Source organism: Bison bison, unplaced genomic scaffold (genome assembly GCF_000754665.1).
Source record: "Bison bison bison isolate TAMUID 2011002044 unplaced genomic scaffold, Bison_UMD1.0 scf7180017864104, whole genome shotgun sequence".
Lineage (NCBI taxonomy): Eukaryota > Metazoa > Chordata > Mammalia > Artiodactyla > Bovidae > Bison > Bison bison.
Genome location: NW_011494676.1, coordinates 919,484 through 944,091, shown reverse-complemented (window position 1 = coordinate 944,091; position 24,608 = coordinate 919,484). Strand labels below are relative to the sequence as shown.

Sequence of the window (24,608 nt, the reverse complement as noted above, 5' to 3'; positions counted from 1 at the left end):
CAGTTGGCTCCAGTTTCAGGAGCCCAAAGAAGGCAGCACTGGATAAGAGGTGAGGAAGGAACTTTTACACTCCTAAGCTCTTCACAGAAAGCTGTGGAAGCAGGAGGAAGCCAACTTCAGGGAAATGGGGGTAGGGGTGGAGAGAACATATTTTTCTTGCCATTTAAGTTCCAAAAAAAATGCAAAAGTCTAGAGCAAATGATTTTGGTCAGCTATTTAAAACCCTTCTTGTTTGGGCTGGGAGAAATGTGACCTGATCATCTTGATTCTTTGACCACTGTTCTGGGGATTCTGTAAGAACACTCCTCATGCTATAAACACATCCCAGGATTCCCTTCTGTTTCATGGGGAGAAAAAGCAGTGGCAAGAGTCCAGGTGCCCAATCTGTCTCCCACCCCTCCATCTTCCCAAAGACACTAGAACTAGGATGTGACCATCTTCGCCCCTGAGCTGAGGAAAAGTCCCCGGGAGACAGACACTGCATGTGGAAGAGATTGCAGCTACAAAGCAGATGGAAAGGCTGGACGTGCCTCACCTTGCCAATCGGACATTGTCATTATCATCTTTGCCCCACTCCCAGCCCTTTCCAGGGTCCACAGCAAAGTGCAAAGGCAGCAGCTTATGCTCTGAATCTGTAAGTGGGATCACAGCTGGGGAGGAAAAACACATATGATCAAGGAGTCTTCCTGAGGAAAGAGGAAGGCAGCTGAACACAGACTGACTCCAGTAAAAAGGCAGCTGAATCATACCCAAGGTCTCTAACTATAGTCACATCTCAGTTCTTAACGACGAATTGTCTTAGCAGAAAAAAATAACAGGCAGGTTTTCCCTTATTACTCAGAACACAATTTAGGCAACTTATCTCCATGAATTCCCACCAGTCAGCTAGCACCCATGATGTTCCTGCCAATTAAAGTGAATTCAGGGAATTCAAAGTCATTATTAAGGCAAATAGAGCAAAGCATCATTTGGAAAGTTCTAGACCTTAATGTATAAGCTTCTTTACTCCAGATCAGGGAACACAGGCTGAGTTTTCCCCAAAACCTTTTTTTTTTTTTTTTTAAACAAAACAAAACTCTGTTTATCTTAGAGCTTAAGAAAACAGCATCAGCACGCTCTGTCTGGGCTTGCATGTCACTCAGTTCTTTCCTCCTACATCCTCTCTCATTTCAGTTCTTCTAAGTGAAAATAAAGCAGAACAAAAGACACCAGAGACCCAGACACTGCATTCCACACCTTGTTCCTTGGCATTCTCCTTCTGCTCCATGGACACAAGTGCAGAAAAGTGGGCCTGATCATAGGCAAGCACCAGAGGGGAGCGGTGACACTGGCTGGCTGGAACCTCCAAGGGCAGATAGATTCCCCCAAAGGGAATAGGGGCGAATGCTGCAGGAAATCACAAAGATTATTATTAAGGCTATATTCTTGCCTGGTGGGAAATCTCTCCACCCAACTATGTCAATTGAGCCCCCCTTTCAGTCCAACCGGTGTTTAATAATTCTTTCCTAAGAAGTTTCATCAATTAACCTCAACTGCTTTACTCTGACTCTGTGAGAATTGTGCATTGTTCTAATTTACACCGTGTTTTTCCCCAAGGGTCATATATCCCCCTTGCAGACAGGGCTGCTCAGGGTAGAGTGAGGACTGCTTGACTCACCTTCCCCCCCAGAGTCCCTCAGCATGGTGTCTGCCACAACGACTATGGGCCTCCGAAGCACGTGGGCAAGGACGAAGACGTGGAATTCTTCTAGACTCTCATACACGGGCTCTTCTGAACTCTCCACCCTAGAGTTGTAGGAGGGGAGAGAATGGAAGAGATGCAGTGCAAGGGAGAGGGAAGAAAACAAATCAAGAGACCTCTGAAGACCAGTTCTACACAGAGGAAAAAAAAAATGTCCATTTCCTTTTTTCCATTCTGAAGGCTGCCATAGACAGAGATGATTATTTTATGCTAGCATGGCTATTTCTACCTCCATTTCACAGATGGAGAAATTCAAGAAAAGAAATGTGAAGGTCTGAGGGTTAAAGTAGTGCTCAGAATTGGGAAGTAATCCCTCTTAATACCTATCTGGTTCAACAGCCTTCCCCTACTCTTTTTATCCAGTAGCTCAATATACAACTGTGTAGCCTCATTCTGCTTATTACCTTACCCACCACAACCACCCACATATCACATTCATCATGTCCTATCAAAAAAGAAAAACAAAAAAGGAAAGAAAACAAAAATCCCTTCTTCATGTTCCCTTACTTGAAGAAGAATAGCCTCGCCCATCTCTTGGCTAATACTTAGTAGCTTAATCAGAAATCTGAGAAATATTTACTGTTCTTTATATCGCATCTTCAGTTAATCACCTGGCCTGACCAATTCCATCTTTTAAGTGTCTCCTCTGGCATATCTGCAGCCACCACTTCATACCCGTGTCCCCCTCTTTCCTGGATTACTATTACTCCCCTCCAGTTCGTCATCCATTTGGCTGTCACTGTGCTCAAATTCATCAATTTGTTCCTGTTACTCACATACTCACAATTGAGTGGCTTCCTGCCCCCTGCTGCTGCTACTGCTGCTAAGTCGCTTCAATCATGTCCAACTCTGTGCGACCCCATAGATGGCAGCCCACGAGGCTCCCCTGTCCCTGGGATTCTCCAGGCAAGAACACTGGACTGGGTTGCCATTTCCTTCTCCAATCCTGCCCCCTAAACCAATCTTATTCAACACTGAGTGCTTGCTACAAATGCAGATTTCTGGGCAACGCAACTGTACTTCCCTAGGGTGGAGGTCCAAAATTGTGCATTTTAAATAGACCGCCCGAATTATTCTTATACACAATAAAGTTTGGATAGGTTATATTTTTTAACTTTTTACTTTAGAAAAATTTTTAATTTTAAACATACTCAAACTAGAAGGAATAGTACACTAAACTCTCATATATCCATCATTCAACCTCAATAATCATAAATACATGGTCAATCTTCTTCCACCTAGACCTTGATATATTACCCTAGGGATCAGCCCCCACACCGACTCCACCCCACCAGATTATTCTGGAGCAAATCCTAGATATCATATAATTTCATCCATGAATATTTCAGCTTCAATCTCTAAAAAATAAAGACTATTTTTAAAGATGTCCACAATACCATCAATATCACAATTTAAAAACTACCATAATTCCATCAATATCACACTTTAAAAATAGTAATGTAGACATTATTCACATTTCCCCAATTGTCTTATACATGTCCATACATTCTAACTGGTTGATGCATCTCTTAGGTGTCTTTAAACTTAGGTTCTTTCTCTTTTCTTTGCCTTTATTTATTGAGGAAACCAAATCACTTGTCCTGCAGTTTCCCAAAGTCTGGATAGAACACAATTTCAATTCCTTAGTATGGCACACAAAAATCTGGACTGCCTAGCTTCGTCTATCATTCAGCATCACATATTCTGTATTCTGGCAATACTGAACCACCTGTGGTTCCTAGAACACACCATGCTGTTACACCCTTCTGTGCCCTTGTCATGGCTTCTCTCCTGTCTTTCTGTCCAACACCCTCTTAGGATAGAACTCTTTGGACACTGAGGACTCAGCAAAGATTACTTTCTGCTCCTCCAGTTAGATATACTTACCCACCACAGCTGGCTCCATTGGTACCCAGATGCATGCGGGGTTCACTTGAGGCTAGCTTGATCAGTTCATTCCATTCCTTCTGCCACTCGTCCTCTGTGTATACCAGCCCTGACTGTGTGAAAGACAGCAAGGTATATTAAGCAGTTAGAGGCTAAGTTCAAAAGGAAATAGCCACTCCAACTCACTCATGTTATTCCACTCTATGCTCCTGTCTTATAATTTGTAAGCACTTGTCTTACAATTTATACTACAAAGTCCAGTCTCTTCTCCCTTTTATAGTCAAGATCCATGAAAGAATAGTCTATGATCACGCTCACACTTCTTCCATTCTTTTCCAGCCCACTGTAATCCAGCTTGTTTCTGCCCTCCAGCCTATGTCCCTTACCCCTATACACTACTTCCCCTAACTGACTGGCTAAAGACAGTAACCTTCTAATTGGCCAAATTCAGTGAACTCTTCAGTTCTCATCTTTCTCAGCATTCATGTGGCATTTGATCTCCCCCTTAAACTTTGTTTTCCTTCAGCTCACAAAACACTACTTTCTCCAACCTCTCTGAACTCTATCTTAAAATATTGATAATGTGTCAAATAATTTTAGCCTTGGTTCTATCTGGGTTATCTCTTCTACTATTATAATCTCATCTACTGCTATCTACATGCTCAGGACTCAGATATCCTCCTCTCCAGCCCAGACTTCCTCTTCATCTCTATGTTCACATCCAGCAGCCTACTGAAGGCTGTCACCTGCCCATAACTACCTTACACTCTGTTGTCAAAACGGAACTTCTGCCTCTTTTAAAACTTCCTCTTCCTGTTTTCTAACCTTTGTAAGCAACACTAACTATCACTCAAACACCCAGTTAGAACTACCAGGGAGTTATTGATGACTCCTTTCACCTATCCCATACCTGGATCCCTTTAGTCAATAACTATTAAGCATGAGCTACTGTAATAGATGCTGGTTTCACTACTTCTAGTCATACATTGTTATGATCCATTTTCTACAATACTACCAGAAAGATTTTTCTAAAATTAAAATCTGATGATGTTTGCTTCCTGCTACAAATTCTTTTAAGAATTGTTATTATCTATTAGATAATAATGCAAACTCTTTAAGCACAGCATAAAGACTCCACTTCCTGGGCTCTGACCTACCCCTCTAATATCATTTAATTAGTCATACCTCCTTGAATGCACCATGTCCTTTTATACTTCTGAGCTTTTGTCTAGGTTTTGCCTCGACAGCCTTCTGCCTGAGACAGCCCACTCCATATCCACCTGGTGAATAATCTCTCAACTGTCAGCAAAAAACTCAAGTATCACTCCTCTATGAAGCCTTTCCTAAATCTCCCTGGTGCATCAGCCACTCACTGCTTCCTTTGTGCCCTCCCTGCTGAACTGCTATACAGACTTCTATCACAGAAGTCATAACTGGTTACTCTGCTGTAATCGTATACTCACACGTCCATCTCTTACTACCACTCTTAAAAGCCGGGACCATGTTTTAAGCAATATGCTTAGTGCTTACCATGTGATCAGTAATCAATAAATACATGCTCAGTAAAACTATAATTTTTATCCCAGGAGTGGAAGAAATAGTACAAATAATCTTAAAATACTATATTGGCTTTAGGATGTATATGATGGTTTGGAAGAAAGGCTATCTTGTTAATTGTATTTGGCCTACATAAGTGTTTAAAAAAGTTTATACTTTTTTTTTGAATATTTATTTATTTATATTTGGCTACACTGGGTCTTAGCTGCAGCACTCAAGATCTTTGATCTTCACTGCAGCATGCAGATTCTTTGTTGTAGCACATGGGATCTAGATCCCTGACCTGGCATCAAACCTGGGGCCCTGCATTGTGAGCTCCAAGTCTTAGCCACTGGACCCCAGGGAAGCCCCAAGTTTATACTTTAAACACACACTGACAGTAGAAAGAATCACATTAGAAACATGAGAAGTATCAGAACAAACGTAAAAGGAATTAGAGAGCTATTGTGAGCATATTTTACTTTAATAAAAACAACAAAAACACAACAAAGCTATTTTCAACTTGTGTAATTCTATAACTTTTTCTTTCAACTCAAAGTAAGAAGAATGCACAGTTTGTATATGGGGCACTCTGTTCACTCTGATAAATGGTCCCTGATGCACATTCATGAGGCTCTATCTCCCTCTTCCTCTCACCTATTTTCGTGCTGTTTTTATACACACAGCCACTAGGTGGTGTACCCTTCTAGGCTGAAAATGTTCTTACTGGGTTTTACCATTTTCAACAACAAAACAGGGAGGCCTAGGAAATCAAAACCAATTTAATTTGTTTGGTTTTTGGCACTGGCTAAAAGTAGCTCCCCAGTCCATCTCCCTTTCCCCACCCCCACTATAGTGCTATACATCGTCTGAGCTAAAAGAATTACCTCATTTCCATATGGAACTTTCAACGTGTTGAGCGAAAGGAGTAAAAAGACTACTCTTTCAATATCTACTATTCATGAGGCATGTATTTCCATTTGGGGACTCTGAGAGGGAAAAGGTGGCTGACCAAGAATAGAATTTCGGAATTTCTGAGTCTCCTGGCTAACTACCATCATCTAACCCCCCTTTATTTTTTTGGCTGTACTGGGTCTTTGATGCTGCGTGGGCCTTCTCTAGTTGCAGCGATGCGGGGCTACCCTCTAGTCGTGGTGCACAGGTTTCTCATGGTGGTGGCTTCTCTTGTTGCAAAGCACTGACTCGGGCACGTGGGCTTCAACAGTTGCTGCTCCTGGGCTCTAGAGCTCTGGCTCAGTAGTTGTGGCTCAGGAACTCAGTTGCTCTGAGGCATGTGGACTCTTCCCGGAGCAGGGATCAAACCCATGTCTCCTGTACTGGCAGTCAGATTCTTTGCCACTGAGCCACCAGGGAAGCTCCTATCCCCACCTTTAAAATAATAACTATAAATAGTTTAATATAGCTGGAATTGGTATCTATCCTCTGACTGTGGCTATCATGTCTGCTTAACTAATGGCATGATCTGGTTTGGCCTTTTGCTGTCTGAAGTGATCAAATCTAAGGTTCAGGTATTAGTTCAGTTCAGTCGCTCAGTCGTGTCTGATTCTTTGCGACCCCATGAACCACAGCACGCCAGGCCTCCCTGTCCATCACCAACTCCCAGAGTCCACCCATGTCAATTGTGTCGGTGATGCCATCCAACCATCTCATCCTCTGTCAGCCCCTTCTCCTCCTGCCCTCAATCTTTCCCAGCATCAGGGTCTTTTCAAATGGGTCAGCTCTCCGCATCATGTGGCCAAAGTATTGGAGTTTCAGCTTCAACATCAGTCCCTCCAATGAACACCCAGGACTGATCTCCTTTAGGGTGGACTAGTTGGATCTCCTTGCTGTCCAAGGGACTCTCAAGAGTCTTCTCCAACACCACAGTTCAAAAGCATCAATTCTTCTTCACTCAGCTTTCTTTATAGTCCAACTCTCACATCCATACATGACTACTGGAAAAACCATAGCCTTGACTAGATGGACCTTTGTTGGCAAAGTAATGTCTCTGCTTTTTAATATGTAGGTTGGTCATTACTTTCCTTCCAAGGAGCAAACATCTTTTAATTTCATGGCTGCAATAACCATCTGCAGTAATTCTGGAGCCCAGAAAAATAAAGTCAGCCACTGTTTCTACTGTTTCCCCATCTATTTGTCATGAAGTGATGGGACCAGATGCCATGATCTTAGTTTTCTAATGTTGAGCTTTAAGCCAACTTTTTCACTCTCTTCTCTCACTTTTATCAAAAGGCTCTTTAGTTCTTCTTCATTTTCTGCCATAAGGGTGGTGTCATCTGCATATCTGAGGTTACTGTTATTTCTCCCGGCAATCTGGATTCCAGCTTGTGCTTCATCCAGCCCAGCATCTCTCATGAGGTACTCTGCTGCTGCTAAGTCGCTTCAGTTGTGTCCGACTCTGTGCGACCCCATAGACAGCAGCCCACCAGGCTCCTCCGTCCCTGGGATTCTCCAGGCAAGAACACTGGAGTGGGTTGCCATTTCCTTCTCCAGTGCATGAAAGTGAAAAGTGAAAGCGAAGTCGCTCAGTCGTGTCCGACTCTTAGCGACCTCATGGACTGCAGCCTGCCAGGCTTCTCCATCCATGGGATTTTCCAGGCAAGAGTACTGGCGTGGGTTGCCATTGCCTTTTCTGATGATGTACTCTGCATATAAGTTAAATAAGCAGGGTGACAATATACAGCCTTGGCATACCCCTTTTCCCATTTGGAACCAGTCTGTTTTTCCATGTCCATTTCTAACTGTTGCTTCCTGACCTGTATATAGGTTTCTTAAGCAGCAGGTCAGGTGGTCTGGTATTTCCATTTCTTGAAGAATTTTCCACAGTTTATTGTGATCCACACAGTCAAAGGCTTTGGCATAGTCAATAAAGCAGAAATAGATGTTTTTCTGGAACCCTCTTGCTTTTTCGATGATCCAGCAGATGTTGGCAATTTGATCTCTGGTTCCTCTGCCTTTTGTAAAACCAGCTTGAACATCTGGAAGTTCACGGTTCACATATTGCTGAAGCTTGGCTTGGGGAATTTTGAGCATTACTTTACTAGCAATTGTGTGGTAGTTTGAGCATTCTTTGGCATTACGTTTCTTTGGGATTAGAGGTTCAGGTATAGTGTGAATTCAACAGTGAAGAAGACAAACTCTAGGCTGGCTCTAGCTTAGACAAAAAAAAAACTCCAAAAAGTCCAACTCAGCTCACCAGAAAGGCAGGGGGTTTGGTGTCAATAAAGAATGCTGTTTACTTGGTCTTGACCCTGTGCATTCATTTCCCTCAGGAATCTTCTGGGGCAGACTGGCTGATCAAAGACCAGATTCTGATCTTAATATCATCCTAATTTTAACAATTGAGCTATTTTTGAGAAAGAAACATAAGACATTCTATTTCCATGTTTTAAATCTTCAGAACATAAAATTCTAATAATAATAAAACATTCAAACTCATGCTTTTACAGTTTTTTAACAAGTAAACTGAATTTACGAAAAACAAATGGTATATACGGCCCCAATTTTTTTTTACACATTTACATTAATAAGCGTTGAAAACATAAGTCCTTAAAAATTGGTCTAGGCTTATTATAAGTAAAATACCAAAATAACAAAAAAATCCTACAAGCTTGTTGTATTTCATTTTGCAAAAGACAGTCACTAAAGGCTTACTGAGTGCCTTATCAGGAAAAGTACAGCATTAGATACCTCGTCTACAGGTCCACACTTCCCCACACCAGTTCTCATAACTCTATCGGAAGGCATGTACCCTCTGGTGGTATCTGAATTTCAATAGGATTGTTAAGAGTAACACTGACCTAAGAGCACCTAAGTAGGAGACGCTTCCTATAGTGGGCACTGAGCAATCCCTTACGTAACTCTGGGAAACAAGGTGCTCCCACCCAGCTTCCTCACCTCTTTATTCTGCTGAGTTTGCTGCCACCTCCAGCGCCGTTTTAATGCTTCCTTCTCAGCTCCCTTATCCATCAGTGCATACAAAGCTTTCCGCAACACCAAGTCCCGATCATGGAAACCCCACATCCCTATGGCAAGAAAAGATAATGGTTAAGACACCTTTTGTATTACTTCCCTGGTAGCTCAGTTGGTAAAGAGTCTGCCTGCAATGCGGGAGACCTGGGTTCAATCCCTGAGTCGGGAAGATCCCCTGGAAAAGGAAATGGCAACCCACTCCAGCATTCTTGCCTGGAGAATTCCATGGACAGAAGAGCCTGGTGGGCTATAGTCCATGTGGTCATAAAGAGTCAGACACGATTGAGTGACTAACACTTTCACTTTCAAGACACCTTACCTTGACTCAACTCCACTTATTAATTATGATACACAGATTCTGGCATGAAGGATATCAGGCCTGAAGCCCCGGTTCAAAGAAACTCCTGTTATAATTCAGCAGAAAGGTAATCAGGAAAGAAAAGATGTTCCTACTGTAGAGGCTCAGAAACTTTTGAGAGCCTAAAAGCAGAGAATAGACCACATCCTACAAACTCCTGACAAGAAGACTTTTTTAAGTCTTTATTGAACTCCTTACAACATTGCTTCTGTTTTGTTTTGGTTTTTTGGCCATGATGCATGTGGGATCTTAGCTCCCCACCCAGGGATCAAACCTGTACCCCCTGCATTGGGAGGAAGTCTTTAACCACTGGGCAAACAGGGAAGTCCCAGAAAGCCTTTACTCTTGATACCAAGTCTAACAAATTAAAATACAGAGTAGAAATTTGCTGGCAGTCCAGTGGTTAAGAACTCCATATTTTCACTGCCCCAGACTCTCATTGCTGAGAGCCTGGCTTCAATTCCTTGCTGGGGAACTAAAATCCTGTAAGCTACATGGCTCAGACAATTTTTTTTTAAAGCTAAAAAATAAGTAAAACACAGAGTAGCAGCAGACAAGATGGGTCTGGCACATGGCAATCAGCATCAAAGTTTGAGGAATGGTTGGAAAATGGGGACTTTTTTTAAAAAACTAAGGCAAATAATATACTGAATTTTAAATAGAAATAACAATTTAAAGTAAACAAGTCAATAATTAATATCTTTGGTGACAGACAGTAACCAGACTTAACACAGTGATTATTTTGAAATATACAGAAATATTTGAATCACCACACTGTGTGCCAGGGTATAACAGTGTTATAGGTCAATTATGGAGAAGGCAGTGGTACCCCACTCCAGGACTCCTGACTGGAAAGTCCCATGGATGGAGCAGCCTGGTGGGCTGCAGTCCATGAGGTCGCTAAGAGTCGGACATGACTGAGTGACTTCACTTTCACTTTCACTTTTCACTTTCATGCACTGGAGAAGGAAACGGCAACCCACTCCAGTGTTCTTGCCTGGAGAATCCCAGGGACGGGGGAGCCTGGTGGGCTGCTGTCTATGGGGTCGCACAGAGTCGGACATGACTGAAGTGACTTAGCAGCAGCAGCAGCATAGGGTCAATTATACTTCAAAAACAAACTCACAGAAAAAGACATCAGATTTGTGGTTACCAAGGGCAGGGGGTGGGAGCAGGGAGAACTGGATGAAGGTAGTTAAAAGGTACAAAGTTCCATATATACAAGACTAAGACTACTGAGCACTTAGGATGTAATGTACAACATGATACATATAATTAACACTGCTGTACATTATACATGAAAGTTAAGACAGTAAATCCTAGAAGTTATCATCATGAGGAAAAAATAATTTTTTTTTCTATTTCTTTAATTTTGTATGAGATGATGGATGTTCACTAAATTTACTGAAATCATCTCATAATGTATGCAGGTCAAATCACTATACTGTATATCTTAAAACATACAGTGCTGTATTTCAATTATATCAGTACAACTGGAAGTGAAAAAAAAAGAAAGAAAAATACACTATTCCAGATTAGACATACATAACCTAGAGGGCTGGGACGGGGTGGCAGGTGGGAGGGAGGTTCAAGAGGGAGGAGACATACATATACCTATGACTGATTCATGTTGATGTATGGCAGAAACCAATACAATATTGTAAAGCAATTATCCTCTAAGTAAAAATTAAAAAGGTACATTAAATAAAGGTTCATTAAAAATTAATATCAAAATAAACAAGTCTCATAGGGGTCTGATGAAAACATATCTTTTTTATATACCAAAAGAATGAATATTAAGTAGAATTATATATATACACAAACAGTATACTACTTGCTTTCTGCTATTCATTACTTTTAGGGGTCAATTCTCAGAGTGGGACTTGTGCTAAATCCCGTGCTCTCCATACAATTTCTCAACAAAAGTGAACAACCAGGACAAGGTTCTTTTATCTTCTCCTGCACCAGCACACACACATACATACACCTTGCTCTGAGCCATCACTTCTAAGATCAAGGTTGGTTGGCTCAAGTCCTTCACATGAGATTTAACTATTGCTTCCTATCTGTGAGGGAATGAAGGGCCATCCTCATGACTCACCAAGAGAGGCTGCGTGCAGGAGGCAGTTTCCATCTCCAGTAGTTGCCAAAGGAAGGAGCCTTTGACAGGTGGGGTCCACACTCACCCACCAGTTCAAACGCCCTACAGAAACACGAGGAAAGGGAGATGAGCAGATTATCCATTAAGCTCTCTACTTTTTTACTTCTAATACAAGACTCCAAGCTTGCCTCTTCTAGAAAGCCTACCTAGAATCAAACCACCACTCTATTACTCTGTGTATCTTCTTCACTTATATCTGATTCATCAAAATCTGGTGAGTATAACTGGTTAGATTAGAGGTTCTTAAGTGGGGCCAATTTTGTCCCCAAAGGGACATATGGCAACATCCTGAAATGTTTGGTTGTCCCAAATGGTGAGCGGGATGTTACTGGCATCGAGTAAGTAGAGGCCAGGAAGGCTGCTAAACACAATACACAAGGCAGCTCACACAACAAAGAATAATCTGGTCTTAGATGTCAGTAGTGCTAAGACTGAACAACTCTGGGATGGATGATGGGGCCAAGGTCATAGACTGCAATAAAGATCAGCACAAATAGATCATCAGTAAAAGAAAATCAACCCAACACATATACTCCAAGTGTCATGCAAGTATCATATATGACAGTAAGCAAGTCAGCATGCATGTGGTATGATTTTAAAGACATGAGCAATAAAATAAAGTACTTAAACACCTAAGAAAATGAGTCTCAGTTCTGTAGTCATCCTACAATTGTCGACCTGTTACTTACATAAAGAAAATATTGTATGAATGATGCTTAAAAATGTTCTTCAATTACTGAAAAGTCTACTGAAAGAAAAACTGGCCTATAATCATACCAGACAAATGACTAACTACTTAAAAATTATAAATAGATGTGCATGATTAGTATGGAAGGGTACAAAATGAAAAATAAGGGTTTCCTTTCCATGCCAACTCCCATCCCCCAGACCTGCCATGGGAGTTAATACCCGACTAGGTTTCCCAGAAATCCCAGCTGCCTCATCCATTATACCAACTAATTTTAACAATAATTTAAGACAAACATAATTGTAAAGGTAAATAAATCTTTGGGGAAAAGTTTATATAAATAAATGTGACTTAGTTAATCACCACTATGTATCATCTACAACATTGGTTCTTTCTGTTCACAAGGTGCTTCAGAGCCAATTATAATTCACTTGTATTTTTTTTTTATGTACTGATTTTTAGGTATTGATTCCTAGGCCTTTCACATGTGTATCCAGTTTCCCTTCCATCAAACAGGAAATTTCCAGAGCCAAGTGTCCTCTTTGTGTCCTTTCTTTAACTTGGAGAAGCGTAGCTCAGTACACGTCTCTCTGACTGACCACTGAGTTTGACTGCCATCAATCAGATCACAGGCTTAGACTGGAAGCTGCTGGTCAAGCCTGGCCCCTCGGCAGAGGGGTGGAGGTACAACGGGAAGGACGCGCTCACTGACCTGCCTGCTCCAAGGCAACCAGCATGGACTGCTCGATGAGGTCTCTCTCTATGAAGCTGCGAAAGTCTTCATTGTACACAGTGAGATCTGGAAGCTGGAAGGCACAGATGGGCATTTCCAGGGGGTGCTCACTGCTCCCCCCACCCCCACCATTGGAGGAGACATGGGACCGGGCCAGGGAAACAATGCTGGAGCTGGCGTGGGAGATGCCCCTAGACAGGCGTTTTTCTGCAATGAGAAATGGAGTCACCTTAGAACATACAAAACCCACTCAAAGAACTTTCCATTCATGTGGTGATGGTTACCTCTTGACAAGGTTTCCACTCAGGGAAAAACTGTAAGTCGAACTGGCTACCAAATTTCACGACCCTCTTTCTCATGCCAAATATAATTGTGAAATATAGAAAGTTGCATTTTCTCAGGCACTCACATTAGCACCAAATATACATTCCTCTTTCTACCCTTTTTGGAATTTGCCTGAACTTCTTCTCCCCATGACACTGTCTTCTGCTTCCATTTCACAACATAATAGGGACCTATTCATTTGGCAACTTGGTCATTGTTTGATGAGAGGAAGAGGGAATAAGGGAAACAGAATTCCATTTGGCTATCAACAGACTGAGTCAAAAAATCTTGCTGATAATTTTCAGGGTCTTGGAGAATGTAGAAAAAGGATTTCCATTATAGAAAACTAATGACATATGTATACTTATAGCTGATTCACATTGTACAGCAAAACCCAACACAACATTGTAAAGCAATTATCCTCCAATTAAAAATAAACAAAAAAAATTTTTAAATAAAATTTATTTATTTAAAAAATTAAACAAATTTTTTAAAAAAGAATTAATGACAAATCTTACACATTCAGGAACTTTCTTATCTACCATCAATAACATTTATTTACACAATTTACTACAATTTTTCTTGATATATTTATCAGGAATTTACAGTATAGTCAATTCTTACTTAACAGAGGAAGGCAGTAATATAGACAGTGCCCCCCCAAATTATGTAATCTGTTTTGAATACATGGCACTTATAATTCTCCAGCAGATATTCCATTGTGATCGTAACTTACTCAGTATAGTATTACAATTCATTTGCATGGCCTAAGTTATATAAAGACTATCAAAAGACCTAAAAATCATATTGAGTAGCAGATTTTAATCCAATATTTGCCAGGGATGATGCACAAAGTAAGTAAAGAGTCAGTCTAACACTATTCTATAGTGATGTTGTTTTTTAAGTTCTTTTTTAAGGTGTTTTAAAAGTACCACATGCCCATGTAAAAAATAAAAAATACTACCAAAAGGTTTCAAGTGTTAAAAAGAAATCTCCCTGTCATTCAAAATTCCTGATCCCCTCCCTAAAGGGGACTTTCTGTATCCTTGTACAATTTTTTTATGCACATAGATGTGCACATAGCTTTTATAATAATTTTTAAAACATAAACAGGGATATATTATACTGTTTTGCATCTTACCTTTCTCAGTAAAGAGATTTTTATAAACAAGTTCCATCACATTCTACTTAATTCTTTCTAATGGCTGCAAAGTATTCCACGATATGGATGATTACCATTTATTTAACCACTCCTTTACTAATGGGTATTAAAAGTTGTTTTCAAGCTTTAACTTTCAAGCTTTACACTACCTGTCTGTCTACTTATGAATTATGTATGTATTTATTTAAAAGGATACACACACACAGATACACACACATACACATGATAAAATCTTCCCAGAAACAAAATTGCTGAGACAGAGTATACATGCATTAGAAAAATTTGACAGATAGTAATAAACATTAGCAAAATGCCCTCCAAAAGAGTAGGTGATAGTGATCCTTTGAATTCTTTCTGTGTACTTTATCTTGACAATGAGATTGTTACCCTTCTTCTCTCTCATAGTATCTGAAGAAGGCTTTTAATCTGGACAGTACTCCAGATACAAACAATGAGGGGTTCCAGCAGCTGGAGGACTGAGTTCACCTCTGATCATTTGACTGGGGAGGTGGGAGAAGAAAGGAATCATTTCCAAAGAATCACGAAATTCTCTGGTTAGCAGCCATCTCACTTCCTTTCTATTTCACATACAGAAACGGCCCTCAGCACCCCAGTACCTTGAATGATGTCATCCTGCCGCTGTAGAATGGGCCGGGGAGGACGAGTAGACTCTCGATCAGAAAACCCTTTCTCAGGGGTCCTGGAGCCACCACTCCCTTCACTAAAGGGTTGGGGCAGGTTCCCAGCATGGACCTGACGTAGCTGCTCGAAATCACTGAGGGCGGCACTCACATCCCAATTCTTTCCTGTCAGGATACAAAACAAAAAGTGAATTGGGTGCTGAGAGTACAGGAAAATTGAGGAAAGACACAGAACCATCATTCTAAGCATCTTACCAAAACTAGCAAGCATATATTCATGTACACTCCAGTCTTCCTTTTCCTTCCCCTACTCTAATTTCCTTCAACACATTTCAGTCTGGAATACCACAACTTCTTTATTTATTTGCTGTTTGTTTTCTAAGAAAGCTCCATGAGCACAGAACACTGGTCTCTCTAAACTGAAAAGGCCCTTGGAGACCTAGTAATGTCATTTTACAAACAAAGGAAGTCTTAAGAAGTAGAGTTACTTGCCCAAAGTCACAGCTAGTTTGCACCAGGGCCTCAGCAGGACACAAGCCAGGTCTCCTAGTTCTGAGATCCAGAGAGTTCTGGGCCTAGATGTGCTCTGGGGTGTCCTAAGTCACCTGAAGTTGTACACAAAGTTATAGGTATGTGCATTTTTCTAAAGAAAGAGCTGATAGCTGCCATCAGGCTATCCAAGGGAATTGTTAATTCCCTCAAACTTAAGAATCACTACACTTTTTCCTTTGAAAGTTAACTCTGGTTGTAGTGTAAAGAACAAATTATAGAGGGGAGGGACTAACAGTAGACTCAAATGATAGATCTGCTACCACAGACTTTTTAAATTGCTTTCTCCAGTTAAACTAGCCAATAAATAACATGTTGCATAACTGTTCACACTTCCTTCTGCTCTGTTTCATTCGTCACCACCTTAATTCAATTCCTGTATCACCTAGTGCCCACCTCCAATCTATTCTGAAGGGTCCCATGAGATTAATCTCTCTATAGAACAATTCTGATCGTTTTAGTTCCATAATCAAATTTTTTTTTAGTGGCATACACCACTGCCTACGGAATAAAGCTTAGGCTCTTTTGTTTGACATTCAAGGCTTTCTATGACCTGGCCTACTTTTCTAATCTTTCCTCTGTGCTTCAAGCTCCCTGGCTATGAAAGTAGAGATGATTCCACATAGAGCTGTTATGAAGATTAAATTAATTGAAAGCACTTAAAACACAGCTTGGCATAGCTTGGCCACAGAAAGCATTATACATGTATTTACTGCCATTGCTGTTACGCTTCTTGTTGTAATTATAATTCTCCAGTTAAGCCGTATTAATCATCCATGCTGGATGAATTTACTTCTGAACCATCAGACTCACCATTTGCTCTAACTCCTTTTGCTCACTCTGCATCAGTCATACTGGCCTCTTTGCTGGTCCCAGAAACTTGCTAAGACTGCTCCCACTTACAGCCTTTCACCAACTAGTCCCACTGTCTAGAAGGCTCTATCTCCATTATGTCTACACAGTCAATTCCTTAACTCCTTCAGGTATTTGCTCAAATGTCACACTCTTAATAACTTAATAAGGCCTACCCTGACTACCCAATTAAAAATCACAACCTGCCTCACTATTCGAGATCATTTTTTGTAGCACCTAACGCTTTATAATATAGTACTTTACAATTTACTTGGTTATCATGTTTATTGACTCTTATTCTAGAAGGTAAAGGCCGAGATTTTTGTTTGTTTTGTTTTGTTCAAGCATCTAGAACTTGGCACATAATAGGTACTCAATAAATATCTGTTGGAGAATGGAGGACTTTTGTCCTGCACCAATGAATGAATAAATGATCTGTCTTGAGCACTGGATCATTATTTCCAACTGCCTGCTAAACTGCTTAAAATAAAAAACAAACAAACAAAAAAAAATAAACTGCTTAAAATCAAGTCCTCCTAACAGTCAATATGACTAAAACTGAATGTCCATCATCTTCCCTCCTAAAGCTTAATTCTTTTCCTTCTTCTGTATTCCCTGAATCAAGAATGGCATCTCAACCCCTCCAGGCCAGAAACTATAGTCGTTTTAGCTCTTCACCATTCCTCAGTCCCTACTTTTCCTCTTCCCTCACTCTTCAATTCTCAGGGTTGTTTGTACCCCTAAAATCTCTCTCAAATCTATTCTTTCTTGTCCATTTTTATCATCACTGCCCCAATTCAAGTCCTCATATTGTCACCCGGTCTTTGGCCTCCCGGGAGGTGGCTCTCTGGTCTCTTTACTGCTAGTCCCTACCCCCTATAAATTGTTCTTTACACTATAACCGGAGTTAACTTTCAAAGGAAAAAGCGAGAGACAGGAAGAGACAGAAAATGAGGATCAGGTCCTTTGGTTCCCTTTCTAAATTACGTCTTAAATCCACCCACTTCTCACTTTGTTGTAATCCAAGTCACCATCATCACTCACCTGAACTATGACAATATTCTTAACTGACTTTACCACTTCATTTTTGGCCACCTTCCAGTCAGTTCCAGTATCTTTAATCAGTATCCTGTTCAAAGACTTAAATCCAGTCATTTCACTCCCCTGATCAAAATTCTTCACCAGCTTCCCACTGAACATACCCTGAAATGCACAACCCTTACCATAGCCTACAAAGGCTCTCTGTATCCCGCTTCCCACTTACCTAACCAGCTACCTACCACTTTCTTGTACTACTCTTCCTATCTCAATCAATATCAGTGCCAAACTCTTTCACTTTAGGGCCCCTGTATAAGCTACTTTGTCTTGCTATTCCTATGCACCCTTTTGGGTTCAGTTCACATGTCACTTCTTCAGAAAAAGCCTTTCTGCACTCTATATCTAAATTAGGTTTCTCTCTTAAACTTCCACAGCACCCTCAACTTTTCTTTCATAGCATGAATGTGTGTGTACATGGATGTGTGTGCAACAGAGAGACAGCATGCAAACATTAACTTGTAACATACTTGTTAAGAGCCCAACTCTGAAACCAGATCACATAGGTTCAAACTCTCCTTCACTTCTTGGACCTCAGGTTTTTTAAAACTGGAATACTGGAAAAATAAAACCTATTTTGCAGAATGGTTGTTAGAATAAAATGTTTCAAGTAGCTCACACATCCTAAACACATAGAAGTGTTCAACACATGCTACAAGTGGAAGCGAAGGCATATGAGTTGAATCTAGAAGGATGAGAATTTCAGGAGAATAATGAACGAAGGGACACGCAGACTTACGAGACAATTTAATATGATCAGGAAAAGGTGACAAGTCAGGCCTGGCTGGAGCACAGGCACTGTGGCAAACAGTAGTAGGAGATGAAACTGCAAATGTAAATTAAAGGCAAAGCCATTTAAACCCTGATCTTCCATTTCTAAATCAACACTAGTCTCACAGGTAGCTAAGTAAATGTCAAACTGCCACACCTTACTAAGGACTGACAATCTAAAAAATTACCTGTGTGTACTAAGAACTGGCCCATCCCCCAACATGTTTACCTAACTGTGTCATTTTTTTTTTTTCCTGTGTCATTATGTATTTTCATCATCAAAAAGCATCTGTTAACTATGACTCCAAACAAAGAATCCTGCTGAAATGATGCCAAGCCTAAATGATCTTAAAATTTAGAATATTCACACTTCCATGTGTATATACAGATATAAGTAAACAAAAGCAGCAAAACGAAAACATTAAATTAATCCACTCTATACAGAATGATCCATATAAGTTAGGAAAGGAAAGAAAAAAACAAATATGGATGATCCCAAATATGAAAATCCAAGCCATTTATATATAAAAAGGAAGTCTTACAGACCTAAAATTATGCTTTTAGTGGACTAATCTCAGATTTCACTTGTATTACCTAAGCATAAATTGACAGTGGTGAAAAGCTACCCAAAAATTCAAGGTGAAAAAGGAATTTTACATTTTAAAATTATGGGGGGGTCACACACAAACTAGATTATTAGAAGTAACTTAAATGTAAGGCCTACCATACATGAAGTATCGTTCTGGTCACCTTACATTCCAAATTATCCTAACAATAAATAGCACGTTTTACTGTCTCTCTTCTCATTCTCCCCCAAAGACTCCTTACCTTCCAGAAGATCTCGGGCCAATCCTGGTTCTGCTCCTGTGGATCGGACAAAATCCGACAGGACAGCATCCATGTCCAGGGTCATGTGATCATTCAGTACTTTCAAGCAGCTGATGTAGGGAGGACATAGATCAAAAGTCAAGCCTCCACCTGAGGAGGAAATAAACACATAAGGCCTGACGCACAGTGGAATGGGATGATCACAGCCCAGTATCAGAAGCTTCCTAACCAAATGGGGAAACTATTCCAGCTCATTCATTTCAGCTGAATTTACTATAAAGAGTAATATGATTTCCTAATTCCTTATTAACGTTAGTTGTTTTCCCTTTTATTACATAAGTTTCAGGTGCCCAGCAATATAGTTCAACATCCATAAACACTACAGTGATCACCATCACAAGTCTAGTTATCATCCATTCATTACATACAGTTCACCATTTCCCCTATATAACGCTCCTCCTCTGCCATTCTAGAGTATGCCATTTCTATTCCTCAGTTTGCTTGTGCAAACTAATGGAAGGCAGCAGCGGACTCACATCCTGAAGAACTTCCCACCTGTGCTATCCCCTAACATAGCACTTGGTTTATTTCTTTTCAGGCACTCAATATATTTTGAAATTATTTTAATTAGCTGCTGTCTAGCCGCCTCCTCCAATACACAAGTTTCTTGAAAGTACAGAGCTTGTGTGTCTTATTCATTAACATATCCCCAGCATGTACCCCTTGGCACCCAGCCCTCAGTAAATATTTGCTGAATCAATGATACTACACACTGAATAACTTTCAAGTTGACTAGTATTCTCATGCTAGCTGAGGAAATGGGAGGAGCAAACGGATATCTGAAACTACTCAAAATAAAGCACTCTGCAATTACGCAAAGCAGGGTAGAGATGCCAAGAGTTCCTAACAAAGGTCAATCTTTGTCCACTAATTTCATGAACCCAGGAAACATGCTTTTTCTCCAATCAGGACAAATGACTGCCAAGTAAGTTCACCTGAAAAAGGTCTCTTCTTCAGACTTGACTTTGGCAGGAACTATGTCCCTGACCCATCAGCCTGGCACCAATCCACATTCCTCTGAAGTTAGCAGTCCCAGCTGAGGAAGCAATAACCAAGAGAAGAACAACTTCTCACCAAAATTTGCCGCTTCAGACAGGTTTACAGTTCTCTGCAGAAGAGGGCTTGTTCATAAAGCCACCAGGCACATACCTGCCCCACCACACCCAGCAATCCCCTGCTCTAGGGGAAATGCCAAAAGTGGAGTTCCCAAGGGTAGCAGGGTGGCTCAGGTGACTGTCTCTCCAGAAACATCTCCTTCTAAACAACCTAAACGCTAAGGATGATTCTCAGGTACTTTCTCATCACACCTCCCCAGACCCCAAGACACAGCTTACTTATTGGTGTGATCAGATCCTAATTTTCTGCATTCCATAGAAACAGTAAGGCAAAGAAACAGCAGTGATTTGTAGGTCATAAAACCAGCAGGCCACTAACTTAATAACTTCACACAGGACTTTTTTTTTTTTTTGAGAGGGAGAGACATGACAAAATAGAAAGTATTCTTTCTGGTTCTGTTCCAGGAGGCCAAGAAGTCCAGGAGTAGAAAGAAATGTTTAATTCATATCTGTAGCCCCAACATCTAGCTCAGAATCTACAATATTGTAAATATTGTAGACAGTCAATAAATGCCTGATGAATAAATGATTAAATGACTAACTGAACCTCTGCATCAGCCACCACCAAACCAATCAATTCCAGGTTTAAAATTCAGATCAGAAAGTCAAGGGTACTTCACCTTTCACATCACCCCTCTCTAATGGTCTGTCCCAGTCTCAATCCATCTCTCAAAGCTTTACAAACTCTCCTTTCTAAAGAGACGTTAACATACTGTCATTATTTCTACCACCCTCATATCACATGACTTTTACTTACACCTATATATATTAGCTAGGTGACTTTGGTCAAATAACTTACAGGGTCTCAGTTGCCTCTTGTATATCCTAGACTTGGATTTGATGACTTCTAAGATCATTTCTGGGTTTAAAAAAAATAACTTCAGTTCCCTAAAGCTTCATAAATTATGATCCTTACATTCTCTTTTGCTCTGCTTATTATCAATGTCTAATTTACTTCCATTTCAATATCACAATTGTCAGAAATTATGACAATACATAAAGAACTTTTGGCCGTGAAAAGAAGAGAAGCAAAAAGCAAAGGAGAAAAGGAAAGATATACCCATTTGAATGCAGACTTCCAAATAACAAGGAGACATAAGAAAGCATTCTTCAGTGATCAGTGCGAAGAAATAGAGGAAAACAATAGAATGGGAAAGACTAGAGACCTCTTCAAGAAAATCAGACATACCAAGGGACCATTTCATGCAAAGATAGGGTCAATAAAGGACAGAAATGGTATGGAGCTAACAGAAGCAGAAGATATTAAAAAGAGGTGGGAAGAATACACAGAAGAACTATACAAAAAAGAGCTTCACAACCCAGGTAATTACGATGGTGTGATCATTCACCTAGAGCCAGACATCCTGTAATGTGAAGTCAAGTGGGCCTTAGGAAGCATCACTACAAACAAAGCTAGTGGAGGTGATGAAATTCCAGTTGAGCTATTTCAAATCCTAAAAGATGATGCTGTGAAAGTGCTGCACTCAATAGGCCAGAAAATTTGGAAAACTCACAGGACTAGAAAAGATCAGTTTTCATTCCAATCCCAAAGAAAGGCAATGCCAAAGAATGCTCAAACTACCACACAATTGCACTCATCTCACACACTAGTAAAGAAATGCTCAAAATTCTCCAAGCCAGGCTTCAGCAATACGTGAACCGTGAGCTTCCAGGTGTTCAAGCTGGTTTTAGAAAAGGCAGAGGAACCAGAGATCAAATTGCCAACATCTGCTGGATCATCAAAAAAGCAAGAGAGTTCCAGAAATATATCTATTTATGCTTTATTGACTATGCCAAAGCCTTTGACTCTGTGGATCACAATAAACTGTTGAAAATTCTGAAGGAGATGGGAATACCAGACCACCTGACCTGCCTCCTGAGAAACCTGTATGCAGGTCAGGAAGCAACAGTTAGAACTGGACATGGAACAACAGACTGGTTCCAAATAGGTCAAGGCTGTATATTGTCACCCTGCTTATTTAACTTATATGCAGAGTACATCATGAGAAACACTGGGCTGGATGAAGCACAAGGTGGAATCAAAATTGCCAGGAGAAATATCAATAACCTCAGACATGCAGATGACACCACCCGCAGAAAGTGAAGAAGAACTCAAGAGCCTCTTGATGAAAGTGAAAGAGGAGAGTTAAAAAATTGGCTTAAAGCTCAACATTCAGAAAATGAAGATCATGGCATCCGGTCCCATCACTTCATGGCAAATAGATGGCGAAACAATGCAAACAGTGAGAGACTTTATTTTTAGGGGCTCCAAAATCACTGCAGATGGTGATTGCAGTCATAAAATTAAAAAAACGCTTACTCCTTGGAAGAAAAGTTATGACTAACCTAGACAGCATATTAGAAAGCAGAGACATTACTTTGCCAACAAAGGTCCATCTAGTCAAAGCTATGGTTTTTCCAGTAGTTGTGTATGGATGTGAGAGTTGGACTATAAAGAAAGCTGAGTGAAGAAGAATTGATGCTTTTGAACTGTGGTGTTGGAGAAGACTCTTGAGAGTCCCTTGGACAGCAAGGAGATCCAACCAGTCCATCCTAAAGGAGATCAGTCCTGGGTGTTCATTGGAAGGACTGATGCTGGAGCTGAAACTCCAATACTTTGGCCAGCTGATACGAAGAGCTGACTCATTTGAAAAGACCCTGATGCTGGGAACGATTGAGGGCAGGAGGAGAAGGGGACACCATTTGTGTTGGATGGCATCACTGACACAACGGACATGAGTTTGGGTGGACTCCGGGAGTTGGTGATGGACATGGAGGCCTGGCGTGCTGCAGTCCATGGGGTCAGAGTCAGATATGACTTGAGTGACTGAACTGAACTGAACCTCAAATTCAAAATGCTAAGTTACTAAATAAATTAGTTCCTTAGATAAAATGCTTAAGAACTGAATTACTTCAAAATTTACAGGTGAATGAGTGGTTTCCCCCTCTTCTAATACAGACAAGATTCTTTCCTCAAGCCCATTTTACACACACACCATCTTAGGTCACAGGAGATGGTAGCAGTCCAAATAACTTAAAACACATGAATAATCCAAAACCAAGAGCATACCTGCAAAATGAATTTCAACTTTATCTCTTAAAAAAAAAAGTAAAGGAACTAGGTAAAGCCACTTTAATAACTTTCTGAAACAATGTGGGAAATACACAACACAAATGGTGGTGGTGGTTTAGTCACTAAGTCGTGTTCGACTCTGCAATCCTCTAGACAGTAGCCTGCCAGGCTTCTCTGCTCATGGGATTCTCCAGGCAAGCATACTGGAGTGAGATGCTATTTCCTTAACAATCAACAAAAAGGTGCCCAACAGAAGAGTGAAGCTGATTAAGCCACAGGTTCATAGGCAATTTCCAAGCCAACAGAGGCTTCTGAGTGAGAGAAGCCAATGAAAACCATCAACATCATGGCATCTTAGACCTCACATGCCAACACAGCAGGTCAGTCTTTTCCAAATACAGTTTTTAAAAATAATTTCAAGGTCCAACATTATCTAGAATGACTTGCTCAAAGATTCAAAGCACTAAACCAAACTTCTTGGCAGCACATTCTTACATTTGATGTCTCCAAGGTACATGCCATGGACTCCACCCTCACCCTACCCAACAGGTGAGGACTGCAGCCTTTTTTTCACCACTTCCAACACCTGGCTTGAGCTTCTCAAATTCCAAATGGGACTATCCAAATGGGACTTCTCAAATTCCAAATGGGACTAGGTGATGACGAAGACTCACAGTCCTTGGCTCTCGGCACACAGAAAGGAAAAAAAGAAAACGCTGGCTTTCAAACTCTCAAATGAAACAGAAGAGGCACTCAAATATTTGTTGATTGAATGGTGTTTTGACAAATCTAAATCAGAGTCAAATCCTCCAGTCTTCCAATCAGAGGGACTCTGTGTGCTCGTTAGTGCTCAGTCACTCAGTCATGTCCAATCTTTATGAGCTCATGGTCTGTAGCCCGCTAGGTTCCTCTGTCCATGGAATTTTTCAGGCAAGAATACTGGAGCAGGTTGCCATTTCCTACTCCAGGGAATCTTCCTGACCCAAAGATCAAACCTGCGTCTCTTTCATCTCCTGCATTGGCAGGCAGATTCGTTACCACTGT

At 40.7% G+C, this 24,608-nt stretch overlaps 1 protein-coding gene across 1 annotated transcript in view; it reads right to left on the bottom strand.

The window, feature by feature from the left end:
- The window catches only part of OTUD7B (OTU deubiquitinase 7B), a 57,669-nt gene that overhangs the window by 5,829 nt on the left and 27,232 nt on the right, over positions 1 to 24,608 (bottom strand). Inside the window, exons 2-10 of the mRNA XM_010838724.1 lie at positions 19,317 to 19,466; positions 15,198 to 15,386; positions 13,074 to 13,301; positions 11,614 to 11,715; positions 9,080 to 9,207; positions 3,629 to 3,741; positions 1,658 to 1,785; positions 1,237 to 1,386; positions 536 to 650 (exon numbers count right to left, since the gene is read on the bottom strand). Coding sequence (XP_010837026.1) covers positions 536 to 650; positions 1,237 to 1,386; positions 1,658 to 1,785; positions 3,629 to 3,741; positions 9,080 to 9,207; positions 11,614 to 11,715; positions 13,074 to 13,301; positions 15,198 to 15,386; positions 19,317 to 19,401 — 1,238 coding nt within the window. The 5' untranslated portion in view covers positions 19,402 to 19,466. The remainder of the gene's footprint in view (positions 1 to 535; positions 651 to 1,236; positions 1,387 to 1,657; positions 1,786 to 3,628; positions 3,742 to 9,079; positions 9,208 to 11,613; positions 11,716 to 13,073; positions 13,302 to 15,197; positions 15,387 to 19,316; positions 19,467 to 24,608) is intronic.